General features: G+C 27.1%; 2 protein-coding genes and 1 non-coding gene across 3 annotated transcripts; all 3 read left to right on the top strand.

The window, feature by feature from the left end:
• Positions 1–10,653: 10,653 nt before the first annotated feature.
• LOC129312027 (uncharacterized) lies at positions 10,654–11,425 on the top strand. Its single transcript, XM_054954576.1, has one exon. The coding sequence runs from the start codon at positions 10,737–10,739 to the stop codon at positions 11,277–11,279; it is 543 nt and encodes a 180-aa protein (XP_054810551.1). The 5' UTR covers positions 10,654–10,736; the 3' UTR covers positions 11,280–11,425.
• Positions 11,175–16,053, top strand: LOC129312028 (uncharacterized). Its single transcript, XM_054954578.1, has 2 exons — positions 11,175–11,313; positions 15,792–16,053. The coding sequence occupies exon 2, from the start codon at positions 15,805–15,807 to the stop codon at positions 16,042–16,044; it is 240 nt and encodes a 79-aa protein (XP_054810553.1). The 5' UTR covers positions 11,175–11,313; positions 15,792–15,804; the 3' UTR covers positions 16,045–16,053.
• A 264-nt stretch (positions 16,054–16,317) lies between these two features.
• LOC129312237 (U6 spliceosomal RNA) lies at positions 16,318–16,419 on the top strand. The gene has a single exon (XR_008593486.1). It is a non-coding gene; the product is annotated as a U6 spliceosomal RNA (small nuclear RNA).
• The last annotated feature ends 1,153 nt before the right edge of the window (positions 16,420–17,572 follow it).

Genomic DNA, 17,572 nt, shown 5'->3' with positions numbered 1-17,572 from the left:
TATTTATAATACCGTACTATCAAAGGTAACGAAATTCTCACTTATCTCAATAATTTTTTTTATTTTTAATTTAATGGATTAATTATAATTTTTGCCACACTTGTTAATACTATTAGGGACCATTGGATGTTGATCGCCACCGAACCATTCGGCAACACTCCAAAGCTATATTATCTCGATTATCTTGGAGGGGAACTAAGGAAGAGACAAATTTTATTGGAGTTGATTAATACGTAAGTGCATAAAGTATTTTACATATTTATATAATTATTTAAATTTCCTACTAACATTTTTTTTATTGTTTCATTAGGACGATTGTGTTATACCACACTAACACAAAACAATCAATTCCAAGGTCATTTACAAATTTTGATGCGGCCTATACTTGGAATATAATTAAGGTAATTGAAATCATTTATTAAATTAAAATTTAATATATTAATACATATTCATATATTCTTTAATTTTTAGTGTCCAAGACAAAAGAAAAATAGCTTGGATTGTGGCTATTACATCATGAGGTTCATAAAGACATCAGTATCCATAACGAGAGCATAATTCCTGAGATGGTATGTCAAAAATATTAACTTTTAAATTACAAAAATATTTAATGCTAAAATTATATTGATATATGTGAATCATTTAAATGTTGCAGTACTATGATGATTCTTATGTTGAAGAATTCGGGGATGCAGAAATAAATGAAGTAATTGAAGAATGGTGTCAATACATTTTTTCAAATGTGAACCTCATACAAAGAAGATTAATAGAACTACCTTGAAGAAGTAGTTAGGAATTTTTTAATAGGTAGTTTATTTTTAGAAAAAGTTTACTTCATGTAATACATTTGTTTATTGATTAATTTTGAAATTGAACACAATAAAATTTTGTTGATATTCAAATCTGGAATGGTTGCTGCTGCCATTTTGATTTCTTTTTGCAGGGAGGCTGGTATAAAAACAGCTTACGAATTTAAAAAAAAAACCACCCAAAAAAATGACGGTTATATAAATAACCGTCATTTATATTAAAATAAATGACAGGTAAAAAAATATGCTCGTCGTTTATACTGACTTAAATGACGGGTATCTTATTTACCCGTCATTTAAAGAACGATCCAAATTATTATCATACTTTAATGACGGGTAAGTGATATACCCATCATTTAAAGTCAGTATAAATGACGGGTATATTTTTTACCCGTCATTTAAAGTCTCTTTAAATGATGGGTAACTGATATATCCGTCATTTATACTGACTTTAATGACGGGTAAATTCTCATTTTGCTTCTCCCTTTGTAAAATTTTATTTTAAATGATGATTTTATAACCGTCATTTATTGGGGGTCTTTAAATGTCAGCCGAATAAATGACACTTATTAGCCATCATTTATGGACTAAAATAACCGTCATTTTTTTGTGTAGTAGTGTATTATAATCAAGTAATATGTTTACATAGGATTATTAAGGACTGTGATTAATTAATTTAATAAGTTATGAATTAATTTGATCCACTTTTTTTTTTTTGGCCTGAATCTGATCCACATTAATATTGTTGCGGGGCAACTGGCATGAATTAGGCAGAGAAAATTCCTTGATTAGGTTTTAGTTAGATTCCCATTTTTTACCTAATTTGTATGGACACTTATCTTTTCATATCTCTAATTATTTCATGATCGAATAATAATAGAGACTTTGACTTATACACTATCCTCAAAATGCATGCATGCTTGTTTGTTAGTTGCTAATTGACGCCTTCGTCTATGCTGGATAGATTTGAAGTTTCGCCTTGTAGAATTATATATCAATTAATGGAGTTTGAATTTCGAATTTTTTATATAGTTTATATTTAAGTAGTGCTTTTGTACTCTTATAGTTAGGTTATTTCTTTGACCTAAATTTTAGTTTTTTTTTTTTTTACATACCAACTGGTTTTTACAAAGTTGGCAAAGAAAAAACACTGTGTTTTTATAAAGGAAAAACTATATTCTTTATTTTATATACTTTTTTTAAAAAAAATTAGCTTTGTATACTTAAGATACTTGCTTTCAATTAAACCAAGACATATACTCTTTATAAATTATTTATTCCATAACAAACTCTTGATCTTATTTAATCTCTTGTTTTTCTTCCTTTTCTTCATCTTTCATTTTTTTCCAAGAAGCAGAAAGGGGAAAAAAAGGTTTCTTTCTTTAGTACCAAAAAAGACTTATTCTTACTAAATTCCACAGCTCAATTTTATCCCCAATCAATAGGCTCTATATTCTATTAGATTTTGTATATTAAGTATATTTAAAAATAATCTACTTTATTTGAAATAACTTAGATCATTTGATCAGGCCACATCCTAAACTTTATATATTTATAATTTATTTTTTAATTTTAGACATAGGATTTCTTTTATTTCTAATATGTAGTACTTAACATCAACGGAACCGCCTGCATATATACTCCCTCTAGTTGTATATTTTGATTGGAAGAGATAATGTTTTTTTTTTTTGGTCTTATTCATCATTAAAGTCTAGCTAAAATGCATAAATTTCTCTAAAGGCAATTGTATATCACCCCTTACCTTTAAATTAGTGATTAAAAAACTGGACCGAAAGGTTAGATCAATCTGATTTAGCTTAGTCAGCATGTAAAAATTGCTTCGAGAGTTGAGTTGGATTGGCGTTTTTAGACCGACGATCAGATTCAAAACCGGACCCGATTTTTAAAAAATGGATTGTTCAAAAAATTCTTTTTTAATCAATTTTTTTAGAAAATGACTAATTTTTAAATCATTAATGTTATGTTGTATCATGTGGCTTGTTAAGTCATGATAAACTTAAAATATTTGGTTTTACTTTGAAGTCAAGTAGAAATTTTATATTTAGATTATTATATACATATATAATTTTTTAAATTTAAGTATTATGTCACCGGTTTGACCATTGGTCCAACCTAATTGAATCATGAGAATTGTGAATTGCTGACCTTCCCGATTTAATATCCTGTCCAATTCTAAAAACATTGCTTTACATGTTTAAAATTAACCCTCTAAACTTTTAATTTTGTTTTTCAAAATCCCTTACTGTCAATTACTCTATTATGTTATTAATAGAGTTTGTCATGCCAAATTAAAGAAAAAAGCCACATAAAAGCTTACATGATATTTTATGTAGGCAAATAATAAATGTACAAAAATTATATTATTTATTCATGTTTTCTGTTATCAATGGTGCATATTTTCTTGTATTAAAGGATAAATTTTTTATATAATTCTTATCAATAACCATTTTTACATGTTTTCATTTGTTTAATATAAAAGTTTGTTTTAATAAAAATATTTTTTTCATGTGCCATGTTTATTTCATTAATATAACATGACAAACTCTATTGATAATATGATATGGTAGAGTTAATTAATAGTAAGGGGTTTTGAAAAATAAATAAAGGTTAAAGAAGAGTTAATTTTAAATGTTGAAGTTGAGGGAAACATATACATTGCCTCAGTTCCTCAAAGCTCAAATGGAATTTCTGCATTTTATCATGAATTTTTATTAACAACTTTTTTTTTGTTTTACCATTAATTATTGGTGAGAAAATATAGATCATTAAAGTATGCATATTTATTTGAAAAGTTAGAAATTATTAGACTTTTACATAAAGTTAATGAGATTTAACTTTTAATGTGTTTAGTGAAATGTATTGTAAATAATTTATAAATAGGATTAATATTAACCTCTCAAACAGTAAAATTGTAGTGTATAAGAACACACACATTTATGCTTCTCGGTAGGGCTGCACAAAGACTGGACGGCACTGGATTCACCCAACCCGAAGTCCGGTCTCTTTCATGAAAAAAGACTGGGTTAGGCAACCCGTATCCAGTTTGTCCAGTAATAACCCGAAGATTAACAGGACCGACTTGGTCCATAGGACTGGGAGACTGGTCCTGTCAGTCCAGTATCACTTAGCTTTTTTTCCCTCTTTTTATTCTATGAGAGGCAATAATCCATTCCAAACATAATAAACTCAATTAAGATAGTAAAAATACTTATAATAATAATAAATCCATAATAATTTCTAACATAAGAAAAAAATATTTTTGTTATAGTCTAATTATTTAAATTATAAACTTTAATAAAAACAGTACTCAAAAAATTCAACAACACTATATTACAATAACAATTTAGAAACAAACTTAATAAATCTTTATGCAATCTCTCCTTAGCATCAATTACACTTTAAACATTTATAAAAATAAATTAATTATAATTATAATAAAAAAAATAATAGGACTGGACTGGACCAAGTGGTCGGATGCCTGGTCTCTTGTCCAGTCCAACCCGAAAAAATAGTTGGTCTTTTTAGTCCTTTTGGTCCTGAAGGACCAGTGACTATACAGACCGAACAAGACTGAGACCATCTCGGGTTGGACTGGACCAGACAGGACTGGGAGACTTTTGCACAGCCCTATTCTCAGTATCATTTAGTATAAGGTAAAGAGAGAAATATTTTTATGTTCTTATTATAATACATGTTATTGAATTTTTATCATAATTAGTTTTTTCTTTTACTCCTTTAAATATTAGTGAGAAAAAATATATTAATTAAATTATGTTTATTTAATATAGATAATTTTGAAAACTGATTAAATTTGTAAAGAGAGTCAATAAATTTTCTTTAGGTTTGATGAAATATGTTAAAAATAATTTAAAAATAGCATAGGATATATCCAAAATTTAAGCAAATTCATTCATTTGACTTGAATCAGATGCCTGGGAAAGAAGCCATAATAAGAGGAAAACGAAAAATGAATATTGAAGGAAAGGAATCTGGAAAGAAAGTAAGCAGCAATGTTTTGGAAGGTGGGTTTGCATTTTCAATTGAATTTAATGAGTAGATGAGTTATGCTCCTTCCGATGCAATTCTATATTTCTATTTATAAGTTCATGTCAACATATGTTTTTATCAAAATCAAAAAAATATATTAAAATTGATTAACTCTTTATTTAAAAAATTTTAATTTTAATTTTATCTCTATTAAATATGTACATATATTTTAACAGTGTATATATTTTTTTCACTAACATTTAATGAAGAGTAAATAAAAAATCTCTTAATAAAATGTCAATCATATGCCTTATAAATATGTTAAAACAAATCACCTTCTCTTCACTTATTTATAAGACAATGTTTACTACTTGTGTTAACAAATATAAAATATTTTTAATTGAATCTTATATTTCAATAAAATAATTATTTATATTTAAAATAGTTCCATCTTTTTATATTTATTCTATTTAATAAAATATTTTATTTTAAAATAAATATAAAATAATCTATTCATTGAAAGTAATTTTAAAAAAATAATTATATCTTAAAATATTAACATTAAATTCTTAAAAAAATATTTATATTTTCAAACGGATGTGTGTTAGTCAAGCGTCTTGTCATATATAGTGTCCTTTGTTTATCTCGACAGGTCCATATCATGATTATTTTTTAGTATAAATCATTAAATGTTCAATAAATTAATTGAAACTCAAATTACGACCCCAAATAAATAAGTTCGTTCACTATAATTTTTTTTTTCCCAACATTCACGTAGATCAAACTTGAAAGCTTCCCATCAATTTAAATCAATATAATTGAACCAGTACCTTTGTATTAGTATTAATGTTTGAACCACATTCTTATTAATTAAACCAATCTTCATTAGTATAATCAATTATTTTAGGGAGAATCATTTAGTATTTAAGTAACTAATTCACTGTTCAAATTAATTACAATATGTCCAAAATAAAAAAAAGTCTTCAGAAGAGTTATTTATATTTTAAATCTGAAAAAAAATAAAAAATTCTCTCAAATTTATTTTTTTGGGTTCACAGTCACCAATAATTAATGGAAAAATCACATATAAGAATCACGCAAATAAATTATTAATAAATAAGGATTAATATATAATGAATTTTATTAAAATAAAAACATGATTTGTTTTTCTTAAATGAAACTTGTTGGTAATCCTTGTCAGTAAATAATTTATTTAAATGGTCTCAGAATGTAATTTTTCTTTAATCAAACTAGGTGCCGATACATGAAACATCTTTACTTGGTGCTTCATATATCATAATTAACTTCACCATTATTTTGACTTAGTTGCTTGAAAGGGCCCATTAACTTTCTTTTTGGCCCCATTAAATGTAAACGCGTATGATTGTACCATTTATCCTCTCCACAATATTACCCATCGTTTTCACAGCCACATATAATATGATTATATTATTTTTAGTGTTTTCTTACTTCCTCTCTCGCCTAATTTAAAGTTCTCGTTCCACTTACGAATAAATTCTTTTCATCATGTACGTTCACACTAGTTTTGACAAGTGAAGACATGGATAGTTGACATATGATTAGTATTTCAAACATTATTGAATATTTTTTATTGAATAAAAGAACAACATTATCCCTAAACTATAAGTTCAAGTATAATTTTAAATTTATTTTTAATATAATGTTCACTTTTAACTTTTAAAAATAGTATAACCTAACTCTTATCGTTGATAAAAGTTAATTTTAAATGATTAAAAAAATATTAAAATTATGAAAATGGACCAAAAAAATTGTAATAAAGGACCAGACAATTACATACAAAGAACTAAGAAATTTTATTAGTTTTTTTAAATTTTTTTGAGGGCATGTTCTATCATTTTTTAGTCAATGAATGATTAAAGTTAACTTGGTGATTAGATTGTATTGTTTTCAAAAAATGAAGAAAATACTATATTAAAAATAAGTTTAGAGTCTCAAACGCTTTTTGACATATACTTTAGAGACTAATTTATTCTTTTATCCTTTTTATTTGTGTGCTCATAACTAATCTTTGCTTCATAACTGTATAATTTTTTTGTTTGGTGTAAAAGCATTCAATAACTTAAATTTGTTTCATATCGAGCCGTGTGGATTTAATAGTAGAGGGTAAATCACACTGTTGTAAAAAGTTGGAAAAAAATATTACACTAAAAATGAGTTAAGTATTTCCAAATACTATTAAACTTATAATTAAGAACGAATTTGTTCTTTTATCCATTTTTATTTGTGTGCTCGCAACTAATCTTTGCTTCATCAATGTTCCAATTCTTTTTTTTTTTTATTGTAAAGCATCCAGTAACTTAAATTTGTCTCATATCGAGCTGAGTTGATCTACCAATAAAAGCTAAATTATATTATTGTCAAAAGTTAAAAAAATATTATATAAAAAATAAGTTGAATTCTAATTATTTTACCATTTTCTATGTGCTCATAAATAATCTTTGCTTCATGACTGTACAATTTTTTTTTTAAAAAAGCAATCGGTATCTTAAATTGGTCTCTGATCAAGTTGTGTGGATTTAACGGGAGGCCAAAATTAGCATAACTCTTTATTAAGATTTGAATTCAAGATTTCTGATTAAATAAGTATAACTTTCTAACGAGTTAAAACTAATCATCCAGTGGCGTAGTGATCTTTTGATTCCACAGTTCTCTTCTTGTGATGAGTATGCGTCCCAAGAAGAAGAAGCAGACACTTTCACGACAAGGACGAGCTGAGTTTGATGATAATGTGTCAGTGTATATCTCAATCTACAGCCGGGTGTATATTGTTCTAAGTAAATTCTTTTCTATAAAATAACTCCCTCAATCTTAATTCATTAAATTTCTTTAATGAAGATCTGGCTTCCTAAAATTTAAAATATTTTAAAAAAATAAAATTTTATTAATAATAATTTTTTTAATATTACTCTTATCATATATTCTCTTTTTTAATATTTTTTAATAAATAAAGGGTATTTTTAAAATTTTATATTTTTTGTAACAAGAGAGTCTATATTTTTTTTTAAAAAAGTAAAGTGTCATAAAGTGTATTTATTAAACTTTATTAGTATATATAATTTTGTTTAAATTGTCTTATAAATTAAGACGGGATGGTACTCAGTATATGATAATATAGGGTATATTCATTAACACATGGATCCTATTTAAAAATAGTTCACTCAAATTACTCTTTCCATTCAATTTTATTATATAATATAAATATTTTTAATCAAATTACATCTCTCAATGAGTGAGTTAATTATATTTAAAATTACACACTCGTTTCATGTTTATCATTATTTAGAGTGTCTCAATTAAAAACCTTATTAATTACACCTCTAATTAAGGGTATTTTTAAAAAAATATTATTAATTACACATTAAAAGATTTAAAATACCTTATATATTTTTTGAGTATACATGATTATACTAAATCTTATAAATTTCATATATTTTCATCCAACCAAATCAGAACACATGAATTTTAATGTGTTAATAATATTAATAATAAAAATTTATTATAAAATAAATAATATTTAAAAGATACACTTGTATTGATTTAATTAAAAGTAAATATTTAAAATATAAAATTAAGTATATAAATTTTTACATTATTTATAAAATGTGAATTCACTTTTGTCTTCATGAAATTTATGGTACCCACTATCAAGTAATCAAATAACAAGCCATGTGGTGGCAGTTAATTACTTTACAATTAGAGGCAGCTATTATTATATGGAATGTGAAAGTGAAAGACAAGGCCAGCAATTCAAACCCCACGCGAACTTAACTTTTGCTGCCATCCCAATCTCTTTTGCCATTTGGTTACACCGGTAATGTAAACTACAAGCCATGAAAACACAAATTCACAAAAAGCCAAACTCTCTCATTTTCACACTAAACTAAATATGATTTACCTATATCCCGTGATACTTATTAATCCAAATTCTTCGAATCAAGTTGATCGAACCCGAGACTAATGCTTTGTTGTTTTTTTTTTTAAGAATAAATAAATTTAATTAAAACCAAGAAGTACAATTACAATAAGCATAAAGAAGAAAAAAAGGGAAAAAAGAAGAAGTAAAGTTAGACTTAGAACTATCTCCCATTCTCCCTCACTAGGAGATCACTAGGAATAATTAGGAAACTAAAGCTTGGGGGAAGAAGAAGCCAAGTGAAAAAAAAAAAAAATAGTGGAGTGAAAATATTTTCTCTCCATGTGTTAGAGTAAAGAAAAGAAAACACTATAATTTTTACACCTTTACTATTTTTAGATACAGTTAATAAATTTTAAATTTTTTTATTCCAATTAAACGTATTATAAGTGATATTGTAGGATGAATATTCTGTATAAATATGATTCTACTCTTACTATTGATTTAAAAATTTAATAATAAAAAATTTATAGGCATTATTATTATTATTATTATTATTATTATTATTAATTACTCCCTTTGTTAAAAAATATAAAACATTTCTTAAGAAATTGAATGTTAAAAAATATAAATTATTTTTAGTCTTTCAAAGTATAATCATTATTTTTTTTAAAAGTGTTCTTATTGATAATAATTTTATATTTATTATAAAATATTTAATAAGAATAACTATAAGAGTTAATTTGAAAATAAATAACTACTTTATTAGAGGATAAAATTTGATTAAAAATGTCTTATATTTTTAAATTGAGGGAGTATTAATTAACATAAGCCTAAATTAATTATGTTTATTAATGTAAATTAAGAAAGGTAATTTAAAAATTTTATAATAAATATTTATTGAGATATATAATTTTACTAATAAAAAAATTAAAAATGATAATTACCCTAACAAATAAAGCAACAAATAAAAATGGAGGGAGTATAAGTGTTGTTTAATTGTTTTCTTCCCAAAAAAAAAAAAAAACAGTGAGCGAGTTAAGAGGGACCCACGCGGATGAACACCTGCTAAAGTCAGTTCAGAGAGTCAGACAGTACCGTGACAACCATAAACCACCACCCTTCGCTCTCCTTCCCTGTTCCCACCCCACCCCCCCCCCCCCCCCCAAAACGCGCATTCTCGCCCACTCTCCTCCAAAAAAGAATATTCATAAAAGGAAAAATATCAATAAAGATATCTTAACTAAAATTACTTTAAATCAAAACTCCTAAATTTACAAAATATCATTATAGTTAGAGATCCTATTTTAATATTAAATTTATAAAAAAATAAAATTATCACTCATTTAAATTAATATTAAAATTATTTTATTTCATTTATTCATTTATTTGCAGGATATTCATTGTATTGGAATAAAATTAAATAAAAGTAAAGCAATGAATACCTAAAATAACAAAGTAAAGTAAAATAATAAACAACATTCTATAACTTAGGAAGGCAATAAATAAATAAAATAAAATAATAAATGTTAGTTTATAAATAAATAAATAAGTGAAGTAACACAGTTTTAATATTAATATAATTGAGAATTTTTTTTATTTTTTCAAAAATTTACTATCAAATTAAGACTTTAGTATAGTAATATTTAAAAATTTAAAAATTTTAATTTAAAATAAGTTTAGTTAAGGGGTTTTTATTGATTATTTTCCTTCATAAAATCCTCCGAAGCGAGTCAACAAAATCTCTCTCCTTACACGGACATTCTATTTCACCTCATCCTTAACGTGTCCTTTTATTTTATTCTTTCCCCATTTTCTCCTCAATTTTTGCGTTCTCTCTTCATTTCACTCGTTGACTCTTCTTCCTCTCTTTCCCTTCTCTCTCTCTCTCTCTCTCTCTCTCTCTCTCTCTTTATATATCATCGTCCTCTCCTTCAACCACTAAACCTCACTCATATTTTCTCTGCTCTGTTTCCCGCTTCTTCTTCTTCTTCTTCTTCTTCTTCTTATTCCTCTGCACAATTATGGGCAATTATGTCTCCTGTAATCTGCGTACTCCATTGATGAAGAATACCAGGGCGGCGAGGGTGATCTTCCCCACCGGCGAAGTCAAGCAGTACAAGCAGACGGCGAAGGCGGCGGAGCTAATGCTCGAGTGTCCTGGCTACTTCATCACCAACTCCGGCTCTCTGCACATCGGCCGGAGGTTCTCCGCTCTCGGCGCCGATGAGGAACTTGAGTCCGGCGGAGTCTACATCTTGTTCCCCATGAGGAGGTTGAATTCCATGGTCACGGCGGCCGACATGGCTGTCTTCTTCATGGCTGCGAACTCTGCCGCCAAGCGGATAAAAGGAGGAAAGGTCGGTGTTATGCCGGACAAAACCCGAGAATCTTCTGTGACGGCGCCGGCCGAGGAGTCGGAAGCGGCGGAGAACGGTGGTGAAAATGGAGGTCCGAGGTTGAGTTTGGAAGGGGTTGAAACAGGGTTTCATTACAGGTTAAGTTATTGCAGATCAAGGAAGCCTGTGTTGGAGACTATAAGTGAAGAACCGATTTATCTGAGATGAAGATTTCAGAGACGAGAGAAACAAATCAGGATAGGTTAGTGTGAGGGAATCTTTTAATTCAATGAATGTTCATATGCAGATACATATTCTCGAATTAACTTGTTTGTGCTCTTAGTAAAATTTTGAACTGAGAGAGATATGATCTATATTTCGTCTACGCTTAATTTGGATCATTTGGGGGTAGAAAGAAAAGAAAGAAAAATTGAAAGCTGATATGTGCGTGGCATCGAAGTTAATTAATTTGTAAATCATAAAATAATGAAATTATCACTATTTGATAGTTTTGGACTTTTCTTTTTGTTGGAGTAATTTTCGTTTGTTTTATCTAGATTATATAGAATAATTGGTTGTAAGAATGGTTCAAATGGTTACGACAACTTGATTTTAAAAAAAAGTTAAAGGATTAAAATTAAAAGGTAGCGTGTAAATTTTGAGGAATGAACCATCAAGTTGTGGATAAGCAAATATCAAAAAATTCTATCTCATGCTTTGCATTATATAGTTAATATAGTCTTATTAAAATTTGGCAAAATTAATCTATGGTAAGTCTAATTTTACTCAAATTTAAATTAGGTTTTTTATAGTTTATTTTATTTTAATTAAATCCTTGTTTGTCTTAATTAAGTTCCTGAAGGTTGAAATTATTAACGAATGATTTTTTTTTTTTGAGAAAACACTTTTAAAATATATAAAAATTGATTTAATATTTTTAGGAAAAAATGATTTAGACCAATATTTACATTTTTATTGAATTTCTTATAAACTTTATATTTGTATAAAAGTTAGAAGGAATAACCTAATTATATAAAATTTTGAGTTATAAAAATAATATAATTAATTCTAAAATTATATAATCTCTTACTAAAAATAGAAAAATTCTTAATTCCATTTTTTAAAACGAAAATTCAAAGGTTTTAACTTTTAAGGATTAACATATTTAACCGATTAAACTACAATGATTTAATTAAAATAAAATAAAATAAATTGCAGGAATGAATTCAAAACTAAAAAATTAGAAGGACTTATATATTAATTTGGGAGATAATGAGGATTGAAATTTTACCACTGAATCGAGGAATTTCCTAGAATCTATCCCTCTTTAGAAGATATCATTAATTTCTGGTCAACAAGCTTCTTTCCTTGTCCCTTCTTGGAAGGAGCCGAATCAATTTGATTGATTAAAAATATTTCGGTTTTAAAAGACATCGGCGTTTGCATGTGATGCGTCCAAGTTTAATTTTAGAGAAACAAAAATGGGCATTTTCAGGACATTAGAGAGTGTCACATCTTTTGGACTGTCTCTATTGAAAAAAATTCAAATCAAACAAGTTTTACTTGCCACTAAAATAGGATTAATATGTATAAAAAAAATTTATTCATGTACAGTTCTCTTGGTCTCATATATAAGTCACCATTAGTTATCTCATAAAAAATAAAAAAGTGGTCGAACATTTAAATGCATTAAATTTTTCCAAAAATTAATAATATTCTTCAAATTTCTCATATTTAATTAAGTGAAGAGTTACACTAAAAAAACTTTTGATTACCAAAAAAAAAAAAGACTTTTGGCAACAATCAAAAGTTAAAAGTCTTATACCGCACTGTGTTTAGAATATCCTATACATGTTTTTATTTGGATTTTAAACTATTTTTATTAGAATTATTTTCTATCATGAAAACGGTGTTTTTTGTTGGTAAAAAGAATAATTGTTTCTCTTTTCAACTATAATAGTCTTTTAAATATTATTTTAATTTAATCTTTTTCTACTATAACTTCCAATTGTTATTATGTTTAATTCTATTCAATCACTGTATACTTCTGATTGTAAGTTATATTCTTTCTTACTATAGTTAACTTTCTAGCATTGGTTTCATTTTTTCATACTATGATAAAGTGTTTTAATAGATTCTTTCCCCCCCTTTTTTTTAATCATAGCAAAATGAACTAAGTAGGTTTATAGAAAAATGTTTAGGTTTGAGAAATTTAGGTTCCCATCACAACAATAATATGATCATGTCAATACAAGCCAATCATTAACATTGCTCAAACACACGGTTACATAAAATATATCACAAGTTGATCATAAAATCATATTTCAACTTATTTTCCTACTTCACTAATAACAAATCATTTAGCTCATATTTCAACTTATTTTCCTTCTTCACTAATAACAAATCATTTAGCTTTCATAGAAAAAGAGCATATCCACAATATATGAAATCTCACAAGTGCATAGCATGCAAGCATATAAGAGAATTATATTGAGCCATGTGGTTGGGTCAACTACTTATCTAAAATGGTCAAACTTTGAGATTAATTATTATTTACAGGTAAAAGCAAATTACTTGCTCTTGAAAATTTTACTTTCTCTTTTACATGTATATTTACTTTCTCTTTTACTTAATCTTGAGATTAATTATTATTTATAGATATAAGAAAATTACTTACTATTGATCTTATTGTCTATAATCACTCGCCTTTAGGATGTAGATCCTTTAGAATTTGACATGACTTGATCCTATTCATCTTTTATATAGGTTTTTCGTGTCCTTGTATTAAAAAAAATTTACTTTCTCCAACCTTTTTTATTATTATTTACAAGTATTTTTTTATTAAAAATAATTTTATTCGAGACACAGTCAGGTATTATTCGTGGACTTCTCTCTTAACAAGTGCTTTATCAAACCTTTTTAATACCAAACAATCTCAAAATCAAACAGGCCCAATAAGAACAAATCTAGAATTTTTGTTCAATTGTTGCTTGAGCCTAGCAAAGAAGCCCATTTATGGTGTCTCTTTCTCTGAATTCTTGGGCCATAATTAAACTATATGATCACCCCTTCTTCTAACTCCAGTGAAACAAAGATTTGGTTAGTATATTCTTTTTTATTTTTATTTTTAAAATTTTTGACAATATTTAATTGTGGATTTGGAAAGGAATGTGCAAATTAAAAAGGTTTTGTCATTCACAATATTTTTGTCTTAGGATGCACGAATTTCTCTCTCTCAAACTAGGGATCCAATTCTGAGACTACTTAGTACAACCTCCTACTAAACTTAACTATAATTCATTAACGCTAGAAACCTTATCGTTAGCATAATTATATGAGAAAAAAAATAAGCGTCAAATAATTATTAACAATTAATTTTTTTGAGATCTGGCCAAATAAAATTAATTTTCATGAGATAAAGTTTGCCAATTATATTCAGGTCAAAAAAGGTTCGCCAATTATTAATGCATATATAAAATATAAATTTTAATTTAATTATAAGATACTTTTAGATAAAATCACACATGCTAATAAAGTTCATTAAATACACTTTACAACTTTATTTTTTAAAAATAAAAATATAAACTTTCAAAAATATCATTAATTTGATACTCCATTTATAAAATAACATTTATAAAATTTTATTTTTATCAAAGTGTTTTATATTTTGAGATGTCAAATCTTCTTTAAAGGTGTTTTTAATTTGGGAGGGGGAAGTCTTTATTAATCCTATCCATATTTAAATATAAATACATTTTTATTATTTCACACAGCTTTTAAAAGTTAGTTTATCTGAATAATCACTCTTTATGGACCACAATATAAGATATTAGTAATTATTTAAAAAAAATTTAAAAATAAAATTTTACATTTTTTTAATTGTCTTAATAATTACAATAGAAATTCTAATGTTTAATTTTTTTCAAAAAGAGTAATAAATGGAGTACATGCATAGTTAAAAAATAATTATAAATTATTCAATATCCTATATTTTGAACTATGTAATAAAGAATGACAATTAAGTCTTAACGAAATAAATTAATGAAAATTAAGTTCTCAATATAAAATAAATTATAAATATCAATTCAAATAGTTATAAATAAAAATGTTTGTTATAATTTAAAAATTATATTTGATATTTAAATATTTATTTGCAATTGAAACTCCATGATTTGGAATAATTTGAATTGATATTTTTAACTTATTTTTTTAAAAAAATTATCAAGGATTTAACTGATATTAATTCAATATTTTGGAATTTAACTGTCATTCTCTCCTAGATAAGACTTTTAAAAAATACTTTATATTATGGTCCAGTAGAAACATATCCTAAATGCAATATTTTGGACTAAAATGCCATCCTGTTATTGATGCTTAACTTTGTTCATGAATTAATCTCCGTCGCTCGTTTTAATAAAGAGTTTTTAGATTTTAATTTTTAATATTCGTGACTACGGTTGAATCATGAAACATAAAACGTTGTTGTTATTATTATTTTTTTTCTCAAGATAACTATGATATGATGAGAAAAAGGAAGGGTCTCTGTATCTATATACATTGGAACTCGAAAAAAGCTCAGCAACGCAAATCTGAAATCTCTCCTTTACTCTTTACTTGGGGAAGCAAGCAAGAGAGGCGTTACCAATAAATTCGACCATTCATTTCCTTTTCTTTTTTCAAAATTCTTCTATAAATAGCAGCCTCCTTGTTCAACTCTAGTCACACATATCTGAATTATAGGATCATCTGAAACATGGGTAGAAAAAGTGGCAGTGGTGGTGGAAAAGGCGGCGGCGGAGGCAGCAAGGCAGGAGGTGGTGGCAGCGGCAGTAAAGGTGGCGGAAGGGGCGGTGGAAAGAGCTCCGGTGGTGGTGGGGGAGGGCAAATGAAAGCACCAGGTGGAGGTGGAGCTAACATATCAAGGAGTGGCTTTGAGAGCAATCCTCAAGGCTATTTTGGTGGTCTTCATGCATCAGCCAAGGCAAACAAGTAGTCTGTCTCATGTGTGTTTGACTCCTTTACTTTAATAATGATGATAATAATGATAATAATAATAATACAATAAACTTTTTCGGTGATTCCATATCTTGCAAAATGTGTCATCATCAGCTATATATACATATATATAGTTTAATACTTTAATTAAGTTCAGTGCATGCCTCCATTAAACAGAAAGATAGTCCTTGCGATTTCGCTTAATTATTAGTTAATAATGATTATAATGAGAAGTTGATAGCTAATTAAAATATGAACATACATAATCATCGTCTCTTTGGGACATCTGATAAAATTGAGACGTTACATAAAAGATTAGCATAACTCCTGTGTAAAGATGAAATATAATGCACAAGTCCAGCAATAAAGTATACATAGATCCACGACTATCCCATTACTTTGCTGGGAAGAAACAAGAAGCAACAACACAAAATAATAATAATGAACCAATGATAATTCTTAATCAGAGACATACCCAAATAGCATAAAACCTGGATTGTGTTTCTTCTGAGTGTTCGGGGCCAAATCTGGGTCTCTTTCTCTCTCTCACCTAAATATATACTAGTCTCTTATTTATGTTATTACCAGAGATTTATTATTTTTGAGCATTGCATCAAGCTGACATAAAAATAATGACGTTAAATTAGTGCCTATTTTTTTTCTTACTTTTTTCAAATGGAAATTTATGCTATATTGTTATTGTTTCGTTGTGGATTTTTGTTTAAGATTAAGAGGAAAAGTAATTTTATTTAAGTTTAAACATGATCAGAAAGTTGTTGGAGAATTTAAACTAAACAATCAAGGGATTTGTTGGAAAAAGTATGTCAAGATGAGCTCACAATATGTTTTAAAATTTTACAGAAACTATCCATTGGTCCTTCCAAGTATTTCCTTGGAAGCAGAGGGTCCGTGAACAAACAGTTCAGTTGGGCCTAAGAAGCCTATTTGTGCACACTCTTCTGTCCCCATTAACCCAAAAACTTGGTCATTTTATTACAATACATCAAACAAAAAAGGACTATTATTGCAAATAAAAGGTAGGACACAGAAAATGAAAAGGCAAATAAGGAGAAAATGGAAAGATAATTCTTAAGAAGATGGAGAGGAGATGCATCTTAGGGTTTTTTTTTCCTAATTTATTCAATTTTTAAAAATATATATGATATTATAATTATAATTCAGTTGTTCTATTTGGTTTAACAACTCCTAGACGTTTTTAAAAAAATATCAAATCGAGCGGTGTAATTAAGTAGAACGAATTCAATTCAATTTAATTTGGTCCGACTTTGCTCACCCTTAATATTGTGGAACTGCATATTTGCTTTTTTCTTTTTTTAACCTCAATTCACTGCATGTTTACGTTTGAACCGTCGAACATTCGAAAGGTTTCTATAATGTATGCAATAAAGAGAGACAAGTATGAGAATGAAGAGGGTGCATTGGAATCCATGAAAAAGATCAGAAATAGAAAACTGAAACACCATCCACGTCGACCATATCCATATGATAGGGCTGTACAAAGAATT

The sequence above is a fragment of the Prosopis cineraria genome, unplaced genomic scaffold (genome assembly GCF_029017545.1).
Source record: "Prosopis cineraria cultivar Desert tree isolate PC_DT_omini unplaced genomic scaffold, ASM2901754v1 PC5, whole genome shotgun sequence".
NCBI classification, from domain to species: Eukaryota; Viridiplantae; Streptophyta; class Magnoliopsida; order Fabales; family Fabaceae; genus Prosopis; species Prosopis cineraria.
Note: the sequence above shows the minus strand (reverse complement) of the source record. Positions and strands in the feature narration are given on the sequence as shown.

What these genes read in the sequence shown, in the direction of transcription:
- LOC129312028 (XM_054954578.1), top strand. Translation starts at nt 15,805, where the DNA reads ATGGGTAGAAAAAGTGGCAGTGGTGGTGGAAAAGGCGGCGGCGGAGGC.
- LOC129312027 (XM_054954576.1), top strand. Translation starts at nt 10,737, where the DNA reads ATGGGCAATTATGTCTCCTGTAATCTGCGTACTCCATTGATGAAGAAT.